The following is an 18,819-nucleotide window of genomic DNA, read 5'->3' as shown; positions in this document are numbered from 1 at the left end:
TTAGATTTGTTTACAGTAATTTAATACTAAACAAACACAGTGAAATATATTTTTTTTCGTTAGGTTCAGAATGATTTTGGCGAAATTATTGCATACACAAATTTTCACTTGTCCTATATGGCAAGATGAACGTTGCTATTTAAGCCAAGATAGCAAATTCTGCCTATTCGGCACGACATATATATATATTATATATATATATATATATATATATATATATATATATATATATATATATATATATATATATATATATATATATACATTAATGTTGAATTGCTTAAGTTTATAGTTACGACATTAAGTTCTCTCCCACTGTCAGCAATGCCTTAATAACTTACTGTGAACACAAAGGGAACTTATTCACATCAGCAGAACTTGATTTAAACAACTTTTTTCAGTTCTGCAGTTATGTGTGGCCGAGTGATAATGACACTCCGTGTTTGGTCACTCAGGCTTTTACCTGGATCGTCCTCACAGTGACTAATATTTACAAGGTTATAATAAATTATAGACTACGTATTATAATCTAAGATGTGAACGAGTGACCTGTCATTATCTCTGAGGTCACTACGATACTATCCTATTTCGCCGTTATTTTCATATATGACGGCGATATCAGTTAACAGATTACATATTCCTTTTTAACACCGGTCGTCTCCCACCGAGGCAGGATGATCCCCGAAAAAATAAAATATATATAAATTTTTTCTTCCCCTTACATTCAGTAATTTATACAGAAGGCGTTACTAGCCCTTTGCTTTCGGCATTTTAGTCCCCTATTACGACACGCATGGCTTACTGAGGAACGATTCTTTTCCATTTCCTCATGAAGATTAATAAATATCTGAGGATATTAATTTAAAAAAAATACTCAACCATTAAGCATACGAACTTGGGAGCTGGTCAGGGCGGTGCATTCTTTAGTCCCAAGCACATAAAGAGCATTCAGATTCATAAATCGATAAATAAAACTCAATGCAAAAAAGCTGAACTAGCGAGGCGGGTTGATGAAAGTGGAAAATACAACGGTTACCTGCCCTATAAAGTAAAACGAGAAGTATAGATCTTATTAGGACTTATAAGAATTTAAACAAATGAATTAGGTAGGGATAAATTTATCAAAGTTGAAATGGAGGAGGATTACATAGAAGTATGAAAAACAAAAGGAATGAGAGAGGTGGATTTTTTGTCAAACAAGTTGCTGATAGATGGATTTCATTGTTTAAATGTTTGTAAACACTGATAATTAGTACTGTTTTCTCTCTCTCTCTCTTACACATATACAGCTTTTTTCCGAAAAATTGCCTTCGTTTTATAAAACTAATTAATATGATGCTGGTCACTGTGACCTTAGAGAAGAGATTCCAGTGAAAAAACATAAATATAAGAAGAGACACGGCAAAATATTATTAAGAATTTTGCAAGTTCTTTATTACTCTTATACAAAATCCTTCGTTCGTATTGTGGATGAAGTCAATGACTTGCATCATAAACCATACCATATTAAGCTTTATAAACCATAACTTAAAACGAAAAAAAAGTATTTGGAAATTAAACCAGTTGTCCGCAACGCATGTTTAACCTTAATGGCAAGTTGCAAGAGCAACAATTAAGTTAATTACGAACAATCAGTGTCCCTGCTCATGATGCAAGCCAAGATAGGAGAGAAGACAAGCCTTGAATATGGAGCTGTTGCAAGAATTCGAGGGAAGATATTAGCATACACGTGTACACACACACACACACACACACACACACACACACACACACACACACACACACACACACACACACAGGGGGGGGGATGGCGAGTGCTAACAACGCTTTATAAGTGTGAAAGCAGTCTGATAAACAAAGGAATAAATGAGACAGAATATGCAAACAAGAATAAGAATAAAACCCAACCGAACCATTGCAATATTGCAATAGTTATTTCACGAAAATCATGTAAAAACATGCGAAACGTGCGAGCGATAAAATAATGAAAAGTAATAAAGAATTAATCATAAACAATATATTATTAGAAGTGAACATAATAAAAAAGTTAAAAGATAAAAACGATAAGATTAAAAGATAAAGGCTGAAAAGCGATAAAAAGGCTCTGAAAGTAGTATAACCAGAAACGCAATTAAAAGGTTAAAACAGTTAAAAAAAAATAAAAAGTACTGAAATACTTACGATTGTCTTAAGAAGAGAGGAAGCGCTGATTAATGAATACCGGAAACTTAAATCACCTCAGCTCCATCACATACCTGGTAAGAAAGGAAAAACTGGATATAGTTGTTCGTAATGGCAAGAACGTCTACAACGTCAGACAGAAATACAAGATAAAAGATAACTGACAGGAAAGTTGAATCGAAAATAAAGTTATCGATGGACTCTGAGATTACAAGAAAAAATCAAGTGTGAGTCGAGGAACCTGATATAAGTAGAAGAATGATATATATATAGCATTGTAACCACGAACGAGAGTGGTATTTAATCAGTAATACTGCCGAGGGATCGAACCCGTGATGTTTTAGCCCGCCTCATGGTGAGCGAAAATTCACGAGGCTCTAATCCACGGGACCATACAATCATACAAGAATCACGCACCCAGTAGAGCAAGGTGTTGTACCGTGATCCGAGGATATACGATGGTGTGGGTGCCTCAGAGCTAATTTTATTCTTCTCCCCGTTTGGTGTACTAGCCTCCACAAGCAGTATATATAGTACTGTAACCACGAACGAGTGGTATTTAATTAATAATAACACTGCTACTCGCTCACCATGAGACAGGCTACACAAATTTTTCCTTGCCTTATTCGGCAAGAAGAGCGTTGCTATTTAAGCCAAAATCGCAAGTTTTACGTATTTCGCACGACATTATACATACACCTACATCAAGTCTTAATGACTCTCCCAGGCACATCCAACTGCCTCCAAGCTGAGACTTCTCCAGAACTAAACTATTACCAATAAAGCCAGACATTAGTGATGATTTCCGCCTCACTGAGATTTACGGGAGATCAACGTCTTGTCCCGTGGTCCCAAGTCTCGTTCCTTTTACGGTCGTACCATGTTTCACAAGGTGGTCCCATGTCTTACACGGTGGTCCCAAGTCTTACACGGTGGTCCCAAGTCTTTCACAGTGACCCATGTCTGACAAGGCCGTCTGCTGTGTCCTAATGTGTCTGATGTAATAAACTGCATGAAACACAGGCTTTGACTTCATTATTCGTTCATGTCACAACCTGTTGGTGTTTGTGCTGGAATAACAAGCGTAAAGCAGTATATCAGAGTAATTTCCTCCTGTCCCAATTGTGTATATAGCTCCGTGTGTGTGCGCGTGCGTGCATACATGTGCGTGAGAGAGAGAGAGAGAGAGAGAGAGAGAGAGAGAGAGAGAGAGAGAGAGAGAGAGCCTTCGCGAGCTCAAAGCATTACATTAAAGAAGGAATAAATCAAAGAGCCATTTTCTTCATGTGGTATGCTTGCTCGCGTGAAGAAACGTTCCAAATGCAACGTATCCTATAATAGAGTATATTAGAGGCCATTTGTTTATCCAGCTTCTAACCATTACGAGAATATCAACCACGGGATAATTTAGGCTCAAACTACCAAATTTCATCAACAAACGACATTGTGCTCAATAAACACGCTCAGGCTCCCAAAAATCAACAGGTTAAAAAAAAATTACACTCCTCATTCTTCAAATATTTTTTATTGGGAGTTAATGTGATATAATTTTGTGAGCAACGTAAAACGGATTTCCAGTAATAATCAGAAAATTTGTTTGGTATAAATGCGAGGGGAAAAAATATGCAAAATTCCGAAGATGTTACTTATTTCTTTATCATGCATTTTATTTGTTGATTTGTATTTATTTAGAGACAGCATTATTACAAAACTTCTCTATATTAAAAGATTCTTTTGTAAAAGCGGTTGAACATGTTCATCCAAAATTAAATAATCGGTATAAAGGCCATCACTGTACGTGATATTTAATTTAGAAAGCTATTTTCCTATTTTGCAAAGAATCACAGTATATATAATAGCTATGTACGAGAGGTAACTCTATATTTACTTTATTTACACCTTTTTTTATTTAGCTCTACTCTATAAAGCGTCTTCTAGTATTAAGAGTGCAGACACATTGTCAGATTAAATTTTCTTGGATTTTCGACAAACTTGGATATTTAAACTCGATATGCAAAATAAGCTTTTATTGGCAGTGCGTTTCGGACAGTGTAGAGCTTTACCAGGAATGTATATGTGCATTCAGACATATACACTCATCAGTGTATATATATACACATATTTCAGTGTAAAAAGTAATACCCACCTGTCAATCCATATAAACAGAGAAATACGCCTTTCAGTTTATGTCCGCAGAGAAACATACCTTTCAGTGTATACATGCCCACAGGAACATACCTCTCAGTGTATACATACCCACAAAAACGTACCTCTCAATGTATACATACCGACAGAAACATACCTCTCAGTGTATACATACCGACAGAAACATACCTCTCAGTGTATACATACCGACAGAAACATACCTCTCAGTGTATACATACCCACAAAAACGTACCTCTCAGTGTATACACACCCACAGAAACATACCTCTCAGTGTATACACACCCACAGAAACATACCTCCCAGTGCATATAAAAATTTGTCCGTTTACTGCCAACTTTTCGTGTGCACTGATAATGGTGACCATTAAAGTCTCAGGAAATTCTAGAGGAATGCTGAGCCGCAGTGCACATTCACACTTGTTACGTCACATAATTCCCATATGACATCAAAATTGCACAGGAGGTAATCGGGGAGGGATAGGTGGAAAATGGAGTTAAGGGGACAAGGAGGGAGAAGGGAGGAGGGAGAGAGAGAGAGAGAGAGAGAGAGAGAGAGAGAGAGAGAGAGAGAGAGAGAGAGAGAGAGAGAGAGAGAGAGAGAGAGAGAGAGAGAGAGAGAGAGAGAGAGCGGGGGTGAAAGAAGTGAACTAGGAAAAGGGAGGAAGAAATTCGACAGAGGGGGTTAAGTATAAAATGCAGACAAGAAGGGAATGAGAGAGAATCAAAGAAGACGGATCGTTTGGTTCAACGTCAAGAAAATTCCAAATTATACCGACAGACAACGATCTGTCACGAAGATGGCGAGTTGACCACTGGCAACAACGAACAGGACGCCACGGGAACCAGCTTCAGCACGACGCTACGTGAACGAGTTCCAATCGTAAATGTCGGGGAAGGAATTCCAGTCGTAAATGATGTCAGGGGGAAGGAGTTCCAGATGTAAAAGATGTCAAGGGGAAAGAGGTCCAGACGTAAATGATGTCAGGGGGAAGGAGTTCCAGATGTACATAATGTCAATGAAAAAGAGTTCGTCGTAAACAGTGTCAGGAGGAAGGAGTTCCAATAACAAATGATATCACGGGAATGAGTGCCAGCGGTGAGGCCACGGGAACGAATTCCAGCTAGAACCGAAATAGCGTGACATCGCGACGGCAGTCATCACAAAGATATCACACGATAAGCGACGAGTCGTAAAAAAAATATATATTAAACAGAGAAACAAACAACAGAGATTTCTACAATGATGTCATGCAGAGGTCGATATGTCTGAGACTTCTGTTGACATCTGTTAGGATTTTCTAAGTCTTCTGTGTTACTGCACCAGCTGTGCCATCCAAGGAAGAAATAACCAATCATTACAAAGAAACAATCATAACAATGTAGATCTTAGTCAAAGTGAATTCGAAAAAAGATCTAGAGGTTTTGGTTAGCAGAAATTTAAAGCCAAGACAACAGTGTATAAGTGTTTTTAATAAAGTTAATAGAATTCTTGTTTTTTATTAAGAAGTATAAATAATGGAAGTCCAAAGTTTATATTTCAACTTTATGGATCTTCTCTTAGACCTCGGAGTTTGCTCAGCTCTGGTTTCCATATTACGGGATGAACATAAATACCCTCGAAAAATGTGCAGAGAAGGATGACGAAGTTGATTTCAAGTATTGGAAAATTCTACGAAAATAGGCTGAAGGTACTGAACTCGCACTCTCAGTTAAGACATAGAATTTGGATAATTATGATTGAATTGTACAAAGGGAAAACAAGAATAATGTGTTGAAAATATCTAATCAAGACAGGACTAGCAGCAATGTATTCAACCGGAGAAATTTATATTTAAAGAGGATTTTGTGAAGTACTGGTTTGTAAATGAGTGGAACAAATTCCCAGGTAGCGTCACTGAGGCAAGATCTTTGGGTAACTTTAAATATATGTTGGACGGATATGTGAGTGTGTGGACTAGATGTGCCGAGCATGGGCCAGGTCTGTTTCAGTGTTCATTAGTTCTTATAACAACCGATCATACAAGGGCCTGGGACACTTGGGTATCTTTAATTATTATTCCCCAGCCAGTGGCTTCATCAGTCCCGTACAAAGAAGAAAGGTGGAAAATGGGAAGGAGTCTCAGTCTGGAGACGATATGTTCCGTTCATCAACTGATTGATAGGCTGAAACACATCGACAAGCTGAGGGACTGATTACCTCAAACTCCTCCTCATACACTATTTCTCTGCATAAGACTAAAGAAGCCATTGACTGGCGAATCGTTTCCAGAATAAAGATTCCCAAATGTTGCACAAGTGTCTCATTTATCAACATCTAGGAACATTGAAACAGGGAATTACTCAACACTTGCCAAACCTATAGGCATGACCTACTTCCATTAGTGGATTTTGTCCACCGATGACGCCACCTCCAACTGCTTCACTTCATCTGTCTGCAATATATAAGTCTCCCTCCAAGCATATGTTATACTTTCATCCAGACTGATGGACTGAACACATCTCCAGACTGAGAGACTACGTCAAACTCCTCATCTTCAGTCCAATAACCTGATCAAACCTATCAAGAAACTGGAAAAAAGGCAACTATTCACAACGAGGATATTCCACGAGCAAAAAATTCTGAGCTTTGACTACAATAGAGAACATTAGAACCAGGGAAGAGGTTATAACGTTGTAGAAAAATGTTAGCAGGATGGACAAGCTGCTCGAAGGGTGGGAAACAGATACACGAACCACAGTTAGAAGCTAAAGGCACATATGAGCCACAGGGATGTCAAGAAGTATTTTTTCAGCCTCAGATAGGTCAGTAAATGAAATATGGACAACGAAGTAGTACACGCAGATCTATACACAGCTTCAATAAGTATGATGGAGCTAATAAAGCAAGAATATAGTAAACCCATCATTATAAAAATGGTATATAATACCGGCAAGTAGATAAATGAGACAAGTGCAACAATTGGGTATCTTTACAGTTGAAATGTTTTGACTACACAGTAGGCATCTTCAGTCAAATACAGAGGAAATTATATATGAAGACAACAGAGTCCGAAGATGAGATTATACGAACACAGACACACACAGACACACACACACACAGACACACACACACACAGACACACACACACACACAGACACACACACACACACAGACACAAACAGACACACGAGCACACACACACAAACACGCACACGCGCACACACACACACACACACACACACACACACACACACACACACAAAGATAAAATGCGACTCATTCGGTTCCCCTAAATTACTAACCCGTCCAAATTTGTCGCCATTTTCCGAGTCATTACCATTGCAGATGTGACAGTGGTGGAGACAGGTGGTGGACGGAAGCCAGATGTGGTCACTGTCCTTACCGCCCCTCCACAGTTGGTCCACACCCCCTGCCATCACACTCCTCACCGTCACTTTCCACTACACATGAATGAGAAAGGTTGGGTTTGAGAAGGACCTGCATTGCATGGGCCGGTAAGCCTATTACAGTGCTCCTTCATTCATATATTCTTATTTTAATGCTATCCTTCTCCATCCCTAACACATACTAGCACTGATTTCATCAAGATGGCGTCTGTGAAGGCTAGACATTTTTGGCAAAGAACCAGTCAATAGGATGACTGTGATCTCTAACATGACAGAAAAGTGCATCCCTTACACAACTTTCCTAATATGAATCTCAGTCCTGGCTTTGTCTCTGATTTCATACTCTCCCAACCATAACCACCGAACACACACTTGTCTGACCATCCTCCACCAGTCTACCTTCCATTGCCACCCCAACACACGGTTATCCTGATCCCTTTCTCCCTAATATTCACATCATCCCAACACTCATTGGTCATGACAGGCCCAAAAATAAAGCAAGATTGTACACTGTACCATGAGGGAGATTATAACAAGATGTCCGTAGGAGAAATAGGGAAGAATCTTTCCACAAGGGTCCGAGAACACAGAAATGTGGGCAATCTGGACGACAGCAGGAATTCTTGAGACTTGCACAAATCTAAAGATGACCATCTCATGCACTGGAACACTGCAGAATTGATACACACACAACCCAACACTGATGGGCATTACCGTGTTGAAGCATCCTTAATTGCTTCTTCCAGCACCACAGAGCAAAGAACTGGCAACTACATCTCTACTACCCTAGTACATATGATGTTACTACACACTGATTCCCTGCTGCCACGTAACACGTCAGTTAGATGACATGACGTCTTCACCTGATCTTACCACTGACATTCTTTTCCCACTATGTAAGTTGTGGTTTCAGGAGCGAAACGTATCCAATAAAGACATTCTAAATGTATGTATACACTTGTGTCTTTTCATCCATCCTAGTTACCACCTGATCCCATAACCTCATCTAGCACGCTACAACTTTGTGGGACTCCATCCACCACTCAACCACATAAACCCCCAGTCAGCTAAGTAATAACAACTCCAACTCTACTGGAAGCTTCTTAACCCACAGTGGAAAGTTGGACAGTATCGCAGTTCTGATAAAACCTCCCAGCATTATATTTCATTTGTGTCTATTTTTCAATTCCTGGTCTACTGGCTGTCAATGCCGCTGCTTGACAGCCAGTAGGCTGCCATCAGTTGACGCAGAAACCCATCGTGAGTGATGGAATATGACAGGGGAAACAGTCTTTGTTCCGTGTTACTCTCACATTGTATAGGGTAGCAGCAGATTGTTTCTAATTTTGTTTAATAAAATAAAGCAGCCACTGAACTAATATAATTAGTTGTACTATCATGCATTCTTTATATTCTGTATATATATATATATATATATATATATATATATTCCTCCTTATATTCTGAACATTTTCTTCCCTATTTCTTGTATGATTTCTTTATATACTGTATATATTCTTCCTTATTTCCTGTCAGCATCTGCATCACACACACACACAAAAAAAAAAAAACAGAAATTCGTATCTTGTGAAGACGAGGAGCAACAACCACTTGCTCGTAATATGTAGATTATGGGATCAAAGTTCACGTCTTACCTGAACTATCATGCTGATACCACATTTTTTTTTTTTGCATTGCTATTGGTGTCATTATGTTATCTCTGTATTCATGTATTATAATCTATGTAGGTCACAATTCAGATTAAAGTCTGTACCAAATGACGCCGCCTGTACCTGCTACCTCGGGTCTGGTATCATCCCTCTATTAGAATTACCGACAAAATGTTAGGTAAATTGACATAAATGCAAGTAATGACATTTTGTAGAAAGCGGAACGTTGCCTTAATAATAAGTCGCATTACTTATATCTGTGTTCATTTACCTAACAACCCTGTCTCACAATACACAAATAACCCGCACATAGGAGGAGCTTACGACGACATTTCGAACCGACTTAGACCATTTACAATGTCATATACTATGGCTCTCTCTCTTGTTCTTCAGCCCTATGTTCTACGTGAAAAGTGATGTTTACTGTGACCCACAACAATCGGATAGTACACAGGTATAGCAAGTCCTCAGTATCGTTTCGTTCAACGTGTTTTCGTTATAACTTTGGTGAGAAAAAGAAATCAATTCCCGGCAGGGAATGGAAAATATGGAAAGATTTAAGTATCTGTATGGAGGACTTGCATCGGCGTAACTCATGTTCGCTAATAGCCATTCAAGTGAAAGCTTTAAGTTTATTTGAAGATCTAAAGAAAAAAACATTGTTTAGTGCTGAAAGTGAAACCTTCGTGGCAAGTCGTGGTTGGTTTGGACGTTTTATTTGAAGATCTAAAGAAAAAAGACATAGTTTAGTGCTGAAAGTGAAACCTTCGTGGCAAGTCGTGGTTGGTTTGGACGTTTTATTTGAAGATCTAAAGAAAAAAAAACATAGTTTAGTGCTGAAAGTGAAACCTTCGTGGCAAGTCGTGGTTGGTCTGAACGTTTTAAAAAAGATTTAATACCTCATAACATACAAATAACAGGCGAGTCTGCAAGTGCCGACAAAGAAGCCACAACTGCTTACCCAGCTTCACTGTTTTGTCAGTTTTCTCCCATATGGCTGTTTGTATTCGGTTTTTATGGTATGTAGCGTGTTGCTTATATAATTCTGAAAAAATATGTGTTACCTAAAATGATATAAATGTCAATAAAAGAGTAAATATACGACTTCATAGCGCCCAAGAGAGACATACTCCATAATCATGGCGTCTGCAGCACTACAGCTCTCCCTCTCAGCTCTCTCGTCGTAGCAAATTAACTCTTGTTTCAATTAGCCTATGGTAAAACTGGTTTCGTTATACGTTGTTTCGCTGAGAGAGTAAGGGGATCCAGCATATACCTTTCCCACATTTAGCTCGGGGAAGCGCTGTGTGGCTCCTAGGGGTTTAGCTCTTTCCCACAATAATAATACAAACAGCAGACCGAAATATCAAGTTTCTACTTCCAGTTTGTGGTTCGTCGTGATTAATTCCAGCCAGGGTATTTTTTTCTATCTTGTATGATGCTTTCTATTTCGTTTGTCATATACTGTGTAAAGAAAATTTTTAAGTAAATAAATGTGTGTTCTCGAAGCTCTAAGTTGCGAATGTAAAACAAGACTTCTATTCAATCTATAAAAAATTACGCCAAATCTTGCTAAATTTACCGAGGTACATGAAGAGAGCATTAAAACTCACGGTGGGGTTTGAACCTATAGCGAGTGACTCACTCGCCATGGGTTCAAACCCAACCCGTACCGTGCTTTGTTTACAATCGTAAGTCAAGAGGAGACCATGTTAACATCACAGGAGTTTGGATTCTCAAACAGGCTTCAGGCTTGTACAATTAAAGTTCCCAACAAAAAAAAAAAAAAAAAGACCATAGCCATGGCAAACCACAAAATGCTGTCATGTCCCCTTTTGTGCAAACGCATCGTGTACACACACACACACAAGGCACGCTGATACGTTACCCCCTTCGCACGGGTTAAAAAAAAACTACACTAATTGGTTATTCTCTTAACGTTGCGAACTCTTCAGTAAGATAGATGGTACCATAAATAACAACTAGTGTCAAGGGTAGTGTGGCGATGATGCGCCCGACGGTGCTGATCGTCGACGTCCCGTGGTGGGATGTAGCAAATTAACGGAGGACCGTCTCACTGCTCGTGTTCCTCTTTATCTGTAAGAGTACGGTGAGCGCATCTTATTTATACCTCACTTCTACTGTGTGGCTGCAGTGGTGTCGACCTCTGAGTGCCACTACAATGGTACATAAATATTATTACTCAGTAGAGTGATAGTAGTAGTAGTAGTAATAGCAGTAGTAGCTGTAGTAATAGTAGAACTATAGTAATAGTAGTAGTAATAGTAACAGTAGTCATATTAATAGCTGTAGTAGTAGTAATAGCAGTAGTAATAGTTGTAGTAATAATAGTAATAGTTGTAGTAATAATAGTAACAGTACTAGTGGTAGAAGTAATTGTAGTTATTTTGTTTTATTTATTCCTTTATTAATAAATCACAAATATCCTTGACATTTTACAAGAACATAAGAACGGAGTATTGGCATAATGTGTAACAGTTGGGTATCTTTATTGTTGCAACTTTTCGCCTACACAGTAGGCTTCTTCAGTTGAGTATCGATGAGTTAGCAGAAGCAGTGGAGAGGCAGAGAGCCAGAGAGCATGTGATCAGTCCAGAAACATTGTTGTAGTAGTATTGAGGTGGGCAGTTCCTCAGCCTGGACAGGTGTTCAGCTTCATAGTCTTCAGCAATGTTTAGTTCAGCTGAACTCTTCTCTAGGCTGAGGGAATGACCACCTCAAAACTACTACTTCAAGGTGGAAGTGATCACAGCATCTATACCTCATCACTGCTTCTGCTGACTCCTCTGTATTCGTCTGAAGATGCGTAGTATGTGAGGGAAACGTTTCGACAATAGAGTCACCCAACTATCGCACTTGTCATACTTACACATGTCTTCACTGAACCACATCTGTCACTTATCTGACCACATAACACACCTAGGTCATTCTGCAGCCTTCTCGTGTCCGCATCAGAATATTTTTGATGGCTTATTTTAGTGCCAAAGGCAAACGTATAGTGTCAGAATAGTGTAGTGGAACAGATTAGACAACCGCAATGAAGTAGCGGAAACACTGCATTAGTTAAGGTAAATATTTACTAATTATATCAGTACTCATTTCCTCGTCAATATCGTTCATGTAGATCGTGAACGAAGGTCCCAGCAGTGCTTATCACCCGTGTGTATAACTGGGCATCTCTCTCCATCGTGGAGTGATCGACTTGGAATTTACAGACAGGAACACACGAACATTAACAATGAAAAGTCAGCAATGAACAGTAAGCAGAAAGAAGATCGGAAATTCAGCGCATAAAGATGTAAGACGAGTGAAAGCTAGATGTATATTAACAAACATAATCGCCCAGTGGAGAGGTGCCAAGAGTTCGGAAGTGTCGAATCACCAGGAATCAAGGCCGTCAGCTAGACTAACATGATGTGTCACTATTTCGGCAGAAAGAAGACCTCACCTCTGTGATATTAGGGCTGGTCAGTGTTTCGTATTTTTCTGGCTGTTTTTCTTGCCCTTGGCTGGCTGCTGTAGGTTGATCCCTTCGAACTTCGTGAGATTTAGGTTCTACATGTGGAAGTCAGTAGACCACAGACATTACGTTACTTATGATCTAAGATTACCATTTCTGTTTCCAGTCAGATATTTTTCTGTCTAATCGTTAGGTTAATTACATAGGCGGCGACAGAGCTATCAATGGATCTGTGAGAATTTGCATAGTTAAGCGAAGATATCAAAGTAAATACTAGCAGTTCTACCCATGTTTACAAGTAATAATAATAACCCATAATGTGTTCAGTCATATTCTAATGTGCAAAGAGGAAAACTCAAAATGAACAAACACGGACATGAGAACACATAAGACTTACAGCGGTGAAGGAGGTCTCTAGACCACACACACTGGTTGCCACACTAGGAAATGTAAACACACACACACCTGCTCCTGGCGGCCCATGAGCTATGAATCGACCCCTGCAGCCACAATTAGGCGAGTACACACACACACACACTTTGGTTCCAGGATATTTTTTTCCACTTGCTGAGAGTTCTTACGCGTAGACGGTAGTGACGTGAACAAGATGTGTTGTGAACAGAATTGTGTAATATTCTCGTAGCCTTTATAACCTTACTTCTGTCTTCCATCGGTACAACTGGTGCTGGAAACATACTTGCACATTTTCCTTTACTCACAATAACCTCACTACTCACCTCACAACTCCTCCCTCACTAGACACTACAATTTACATTACAATTTATTTCGGCAACTGAGAAGTTAATATTTTAGCCAGGACCATTCGTACTCTCTTCCGTCACACCAACTTGATGACCCAAATTAAATCGTCTCAAGCAATAGCATCATTCTAAACATGTTTAATTTAATATTTAACAAGTTTCTCCTCAAGTGACGCTTCAGGCACTTACAACGTTGATCTCATAAGAGTTAATTACCTTGAGGGAAAGTTATCTGGTGTGCAATTTTGTTATGTATTAGTTAAATAAACGCACGTCTTCTCTCACACTGAGTCCAAGATGTGACACAATAATGTATACTCTTCAAGCGCACTGTAGACTTAACCCAATGTCTGTGAACATGTATTTTTTTTAATTTCTGTTATACAATGCGAGTACAAGTATGTACTATGATGTTATCTCGTACAACTGTTGTTAGTTGGGTGAAAGAAGGGTGAAGGAGATGTAACAATTGTCATTATTATTATATCATCATTAACGTGATGTTATATTTGTTATATATATGAATATCCACTGACATTCAGTGGCAGTAATGCCACTGAATGTCAGTGAATGTCAGTGGATGTCTCTGTACACAACCATTGTAATTTATGTATCACGCAAATTTCTACATCTGTATACTGTATAATTTGTATTATGAACAAATTATATTTCCACTGTTATTTTAACTGTTAATTTGTTAACTTGATGTTTAGTTAGTAAAGTTCATGGTTTATTAACTTCACGAAGGTCATTAAGGTTGCTTAAATCAATGATACTTCAATCCATACAGGAATTCAAGTAAATTCTCAGTATGTATATATACCAAGTGTGTATATACGGAGGGTATATACACACTTCTCGGTGTATATACCCTCGGTGTATATACATCTCATCGAATACCATTATCATTTCCCTGTTATTGTAGTCACTTATTATTATTATAAATAATCCACAAAGAATTATGATTATATACTATTAAATATAATCACTTGCTATTATTATATATTTTTGTAATGAAAATGCATAGTCATAAAATAATATTACTTTCAATATTATGTTCGATATTTTTTAAGCAAGTCTGAGACATTGGATAGACTGTTTACACTAAGGTACGGAACGTTCAACGTATACATGGAACAGTGTGTATCTCAGTGAAAATACACTGAGAGGTGTGCATCTCTTAGTATGTACTGATGGAAAGGCGTTTATCTCTCAGTATACATACAAAGGTGTGTAATACATTATATATTAAACGTATAAGAGAAAATTTTAAGAAGGACTTCATTTTAAATGAATTCTTGCTAATTGACCAATTTTACCTATTCGGCACATTACATTATATATATATATATATATATATATATATATATATATATATATATATATATATATATATATATATATATATATATATATATATATATATCCCCTTTAAGTGTATACACTTTAATCTTAATTTTAGGTATTAAAGCTTTCTTGATCTTAGTGCCTGACAGATAAACTAACATGGCTTAAATTAACCACGTGGCCTAAAACTAGAACGAATTTAGCCTTAATGACTAAAATACCTTAAAACTAACAAAATGAGTTAGAATTTATTACCCCTATGCATTAAAATTAACCAATTAACTTAAAATTAATTACCCACATGTCTAAAAACTAAGAAACTTAATGAACTATGTTATGTTAAACTAACAAACTTACTAAGTAGAGCCAAGTCTATATTATCTTAACAATTTCCTATTAGTTGTATATTGTCTTTTACAAGCAAGATTTATACATTGCCTTCCAAATCTATAGGATATAGGACACTGCAGATTTTGCTGCTTAATGTAACATCTTACAGTTAGAATATAATGTACATTATTAGAAGGCAATTATGATGCAGGTCATAAGTGGTAATGACAAGTAAATTGCATGAAGTATAAAGCGTGTAATATAAAGTGTTAAGTGTGTTTGGTGTGTGGCTTCAAATCAAGTCCATGAACCGGTAAATCCCTCATGAGCGGAAAATAAAAGACAGTAGGAAAAACGGTTTTGATATTTCCGCCACAATCATAGATGCTGTTGAAGAGGGTTTGCGAGGCCGAAATATACAGACTATCTCTACTTCGTGTTGCATGTACCATCCATGTAAGATTCACCTGTTCATACGAGGTGTATGGCGTGGCCTGGGTGCATGTCAAGGTTTGTGAAGCTAGACGAGTGCGCGCGCGGTGTGTTGTGTGTTAAAAGGTCGTTGTGATGCACTGGGAAGCGAGTGTTGGTCAAATAGTGTCATTTAGCTAAAGAAATGCATGTAATTATCTGTCTAGTTCCATATATGTAGCACTGACACGTGACACGTATACCTCATCAATTGATGCCACGTATGCATCGTTAAGTGACAAATGATACATGTCTCGCCAAATGAAAACTAGTCACTAAGTGTCAAGACCAAGTATGTCTGGCTAAGTGACAAGAGGAAAATATGCCTCTTTGAATGACAGGTAAAATGTTTGTCTCGTTAGGTGATAAGACATGTATGTCTCGTTAAGTGATAGGAGTATAAAGCAAGAAGAGTGGGGGGGGGGGAGCATAAACACAACAGTACAGTGAACCCTGGATGGTGGTGGAGTGTTGCGTGTGTGTGTTGCCGCGCTCAAGATATGTACCAAGGCAGGGCTGAGTGGTGGTCGAGAGACAGATGAGAGGGTTGGGAGAGGAGAGAAAGATGGGAGGAGAGATGGGGATCGGAGTAAAAGGAAATGAGGGACGAGGTGGAGAGGGAGATGAAGTAGCACCATGCACTGTTTATTAAAAAACAAAAAGTAAATGGAAAATCAGCAGAGGAGGAATGTAGAACCTACCAGAAAGCTTACTACCTCCGCCTTCACTAGCTAAATTTTCCGTATTTCAACTTGTATTTCAACTACTACTATACTGCTGCTGCTGCTACTACTACTACTACTATTACTAGGACTCCTGCTACTTTTGTAACTCGTCCTCCAAATAGCAAATACCATTTTTTTCCAATGTCTTACAGCGCCTTAATTTTATTGGCTCTACCTAAGTCAAAACCAAACATTAATTATTCTATGTACATATTTTAATGTACAGTTACCCGTTAATGAGAAAATTAGCCAGACTAGAGGTTTACGTCTGGTAGCGGACAAACAGTGGCCACTACAGTCGATGTAAACAACAACGCTCATTGTTTAATTTGGAGGACGGGTTGCCTGCTGTTACTGCCGCTTCTGCCACCACAATGAGCCAGTTATCCCATCCACCCCCTTGCAACGCTTCCAATTTTCTTGCGCTTTGGTATTTCCAACACAGCTGTATTATCTTTGGATATATCCACAGCCGGCCACAGATGCAGCGCTATTTCTTGAAAGAAGAATTTGCTTTTTACTTGAATTCGTATCAGCGAATTTTTTTTTTTTTGCGATTTTTTTGACGTTAGTCCTATTTCTATATCATTTACCTAGATTATGAAGAGGATGGGGCCGAGAATCGAACCCTGAGGTACCCCACTTGTTACGCTCAGCCATTCGGACGCTTCCCTGTTCAACACTACTCTCTGTTTAATATCGGTGAGCTAATCCCGAACACATTATTGTAATTTTTTGACTTTTAACATGCGACTCTTGTTTATTTGATATTTTAAGCAGTTTTTTTTTTGCCAAAAAGATTTGTGGAAATTTGGTTTCAATATATCTGTGGGGAATTATTGAAGTCCCAGTTCTATTTATGGCATTAAAGAATAATATATTATATATGGCATTTTGTTGCGAAATTATTGATGCTTATTAATTATTATGCTGGTTTCTTCTCAAATATTATAATTTCGTAATTAAAAAAACTGGTTATTATTATTATATTATTTTACCTAACAGTAATATCAATCTATAGGCAGAAGATCAGTGAGAACTTCTTTTCACCTTAAATAGTGGACATACATTAAAAAAAAATAATTTATTAGTGATTGTAGTGTGTGTGTGTGTGTGTGTGTACGTGTACTCAATTGTACTTATCTAACTGTGGTTGCAGGGGTCGAGTCATACCTCCTGGCCCCGCCTCTGCACTGGTGAGAGAATGAAATGATTCATTAAATGTTACCGTTAATGAAAGCGCCATTGGTCACTAAGTTTGTAAGATATTTGGTATCGTAAATGCTGTCTTCTCTATACTTGCATTCTGTGTGCATTTCATTGTGGTAAGGTTACTAATTTCAATTATTTAAGTGTGTAATTTTCAGAGCCTTCAGAGATGTTCTTGTACTCACGAGTTATTTGTTTCCTCTTCGTTTCAGAAAGGCCAAATACAGTGTTAGTTATTATTATTATTATTATCATCATAACTAAGCGTTAATAGTGTTAGTAAACAAAATGTTTGTTTATTGGGCTATAGGTCACTTTACTTTTTACCAGATTAAAGGGATTATGCACAACATTTTTGTACGTTGCTTATTAAAAAATCACTAGATCAGTAGTATAATAACAACACAGTAGTGATAAAAATTATATATAGCGGAGCCAGTGGAAGAAATGGACACTCCTTCCACTGGCTCCACTATGAAAGTCAGTCTTCATGAATGAAGAAAATGCAGGCGAAATTCTCTCTCTCTCTCTCTCTCTCTCTCTCTCTCTCTCTCTCTCTCTCTCTCTCTCTCTCTCTCAGTCAAGATACTTGGGTTGTAAATGTGTGTTATTCATTACTGTAAATTTAGTTTCGAGGTAGTTTACACGAGATATTTCCGACAGTAAGGTGGTGCACCTCTCTGTTAATTAAAACGTAAAAAATCATAATTGGTAATATTTCAGTTTCCTTTCAACACTAAGAAAACAAATGTACACCTTTACTTGTTCCTAAATGAGACCTATAGAAAAAAAAAGCGAATGGTACATTTAAACAGTAATAAAAAACTTGAAGCAAAATGATATTCAATGATGTACATATATATATATATATATATATATATATATATCTATATATATATATATATATATATATGTGTGTGTGTGTGTGTGTGTGTGTGTGTGTGTGTGTGTGTGTGTGTGTGTGTGTCGTGCCGAATAAGCAGAACTTGCGATATTGGCTTAAATAGCAACGTTCATCTTGCCATATAGGACAAGTGAAAATTTGTGTATGCAATAATTTCGCCAAAATCATTCTGAACCTAACGAAAAAAA

The 18,819-nt window shown here is 37.9% G+C and overlaps 1 protein-coding gene across 2 annotated transcripts in view; it reads left to right on the top strand.

The window, feature by feature from the left end:
• LOC128700676 (homeotic protein distal-less-like) overlaps positions 1-18,819 on the top strand; it is a 293,933-nt gene that overhangs the window by 189,318 nt on the left and 85,796 nt on the right. The window contains exon 3 of one of the 2 annotated variants that reach the window (XM_053793969.2): positions 17,116-17,220. The exons of the other annotated variant lie outside the window; for it this stretch is intronic. Coding sequence (XP_053649944.1) covers positions 17,116-17,220 — 105 coding nt within the window. The remainder of the gene's footprint in view (positions 1-17,115; positions 17,221-18,819) is intronic. 2 annotated transcript variants of the gene reach the window in all.

Source organism: Cherax quadricarinatus, chromosome 56, assembly GCF_038502225.1.
Source record: "Cherax quadricarinatus isolate ZL_2023a chromosome 56, ASM3850222v1, whole genome shotgun sequence".
NCBI classification, from domain to species: domain Eukaryota; kingdom Metazoa; phylum Arthropoda; class Malacostraca; order Decapoda; family Parastacidae; genus Cherax; species Cherax quadricarinatus.
Note: the sequence above shows the minus strand (reverse complement) of the source record. Positions and strands in the feature narration are given on the sequence as shown.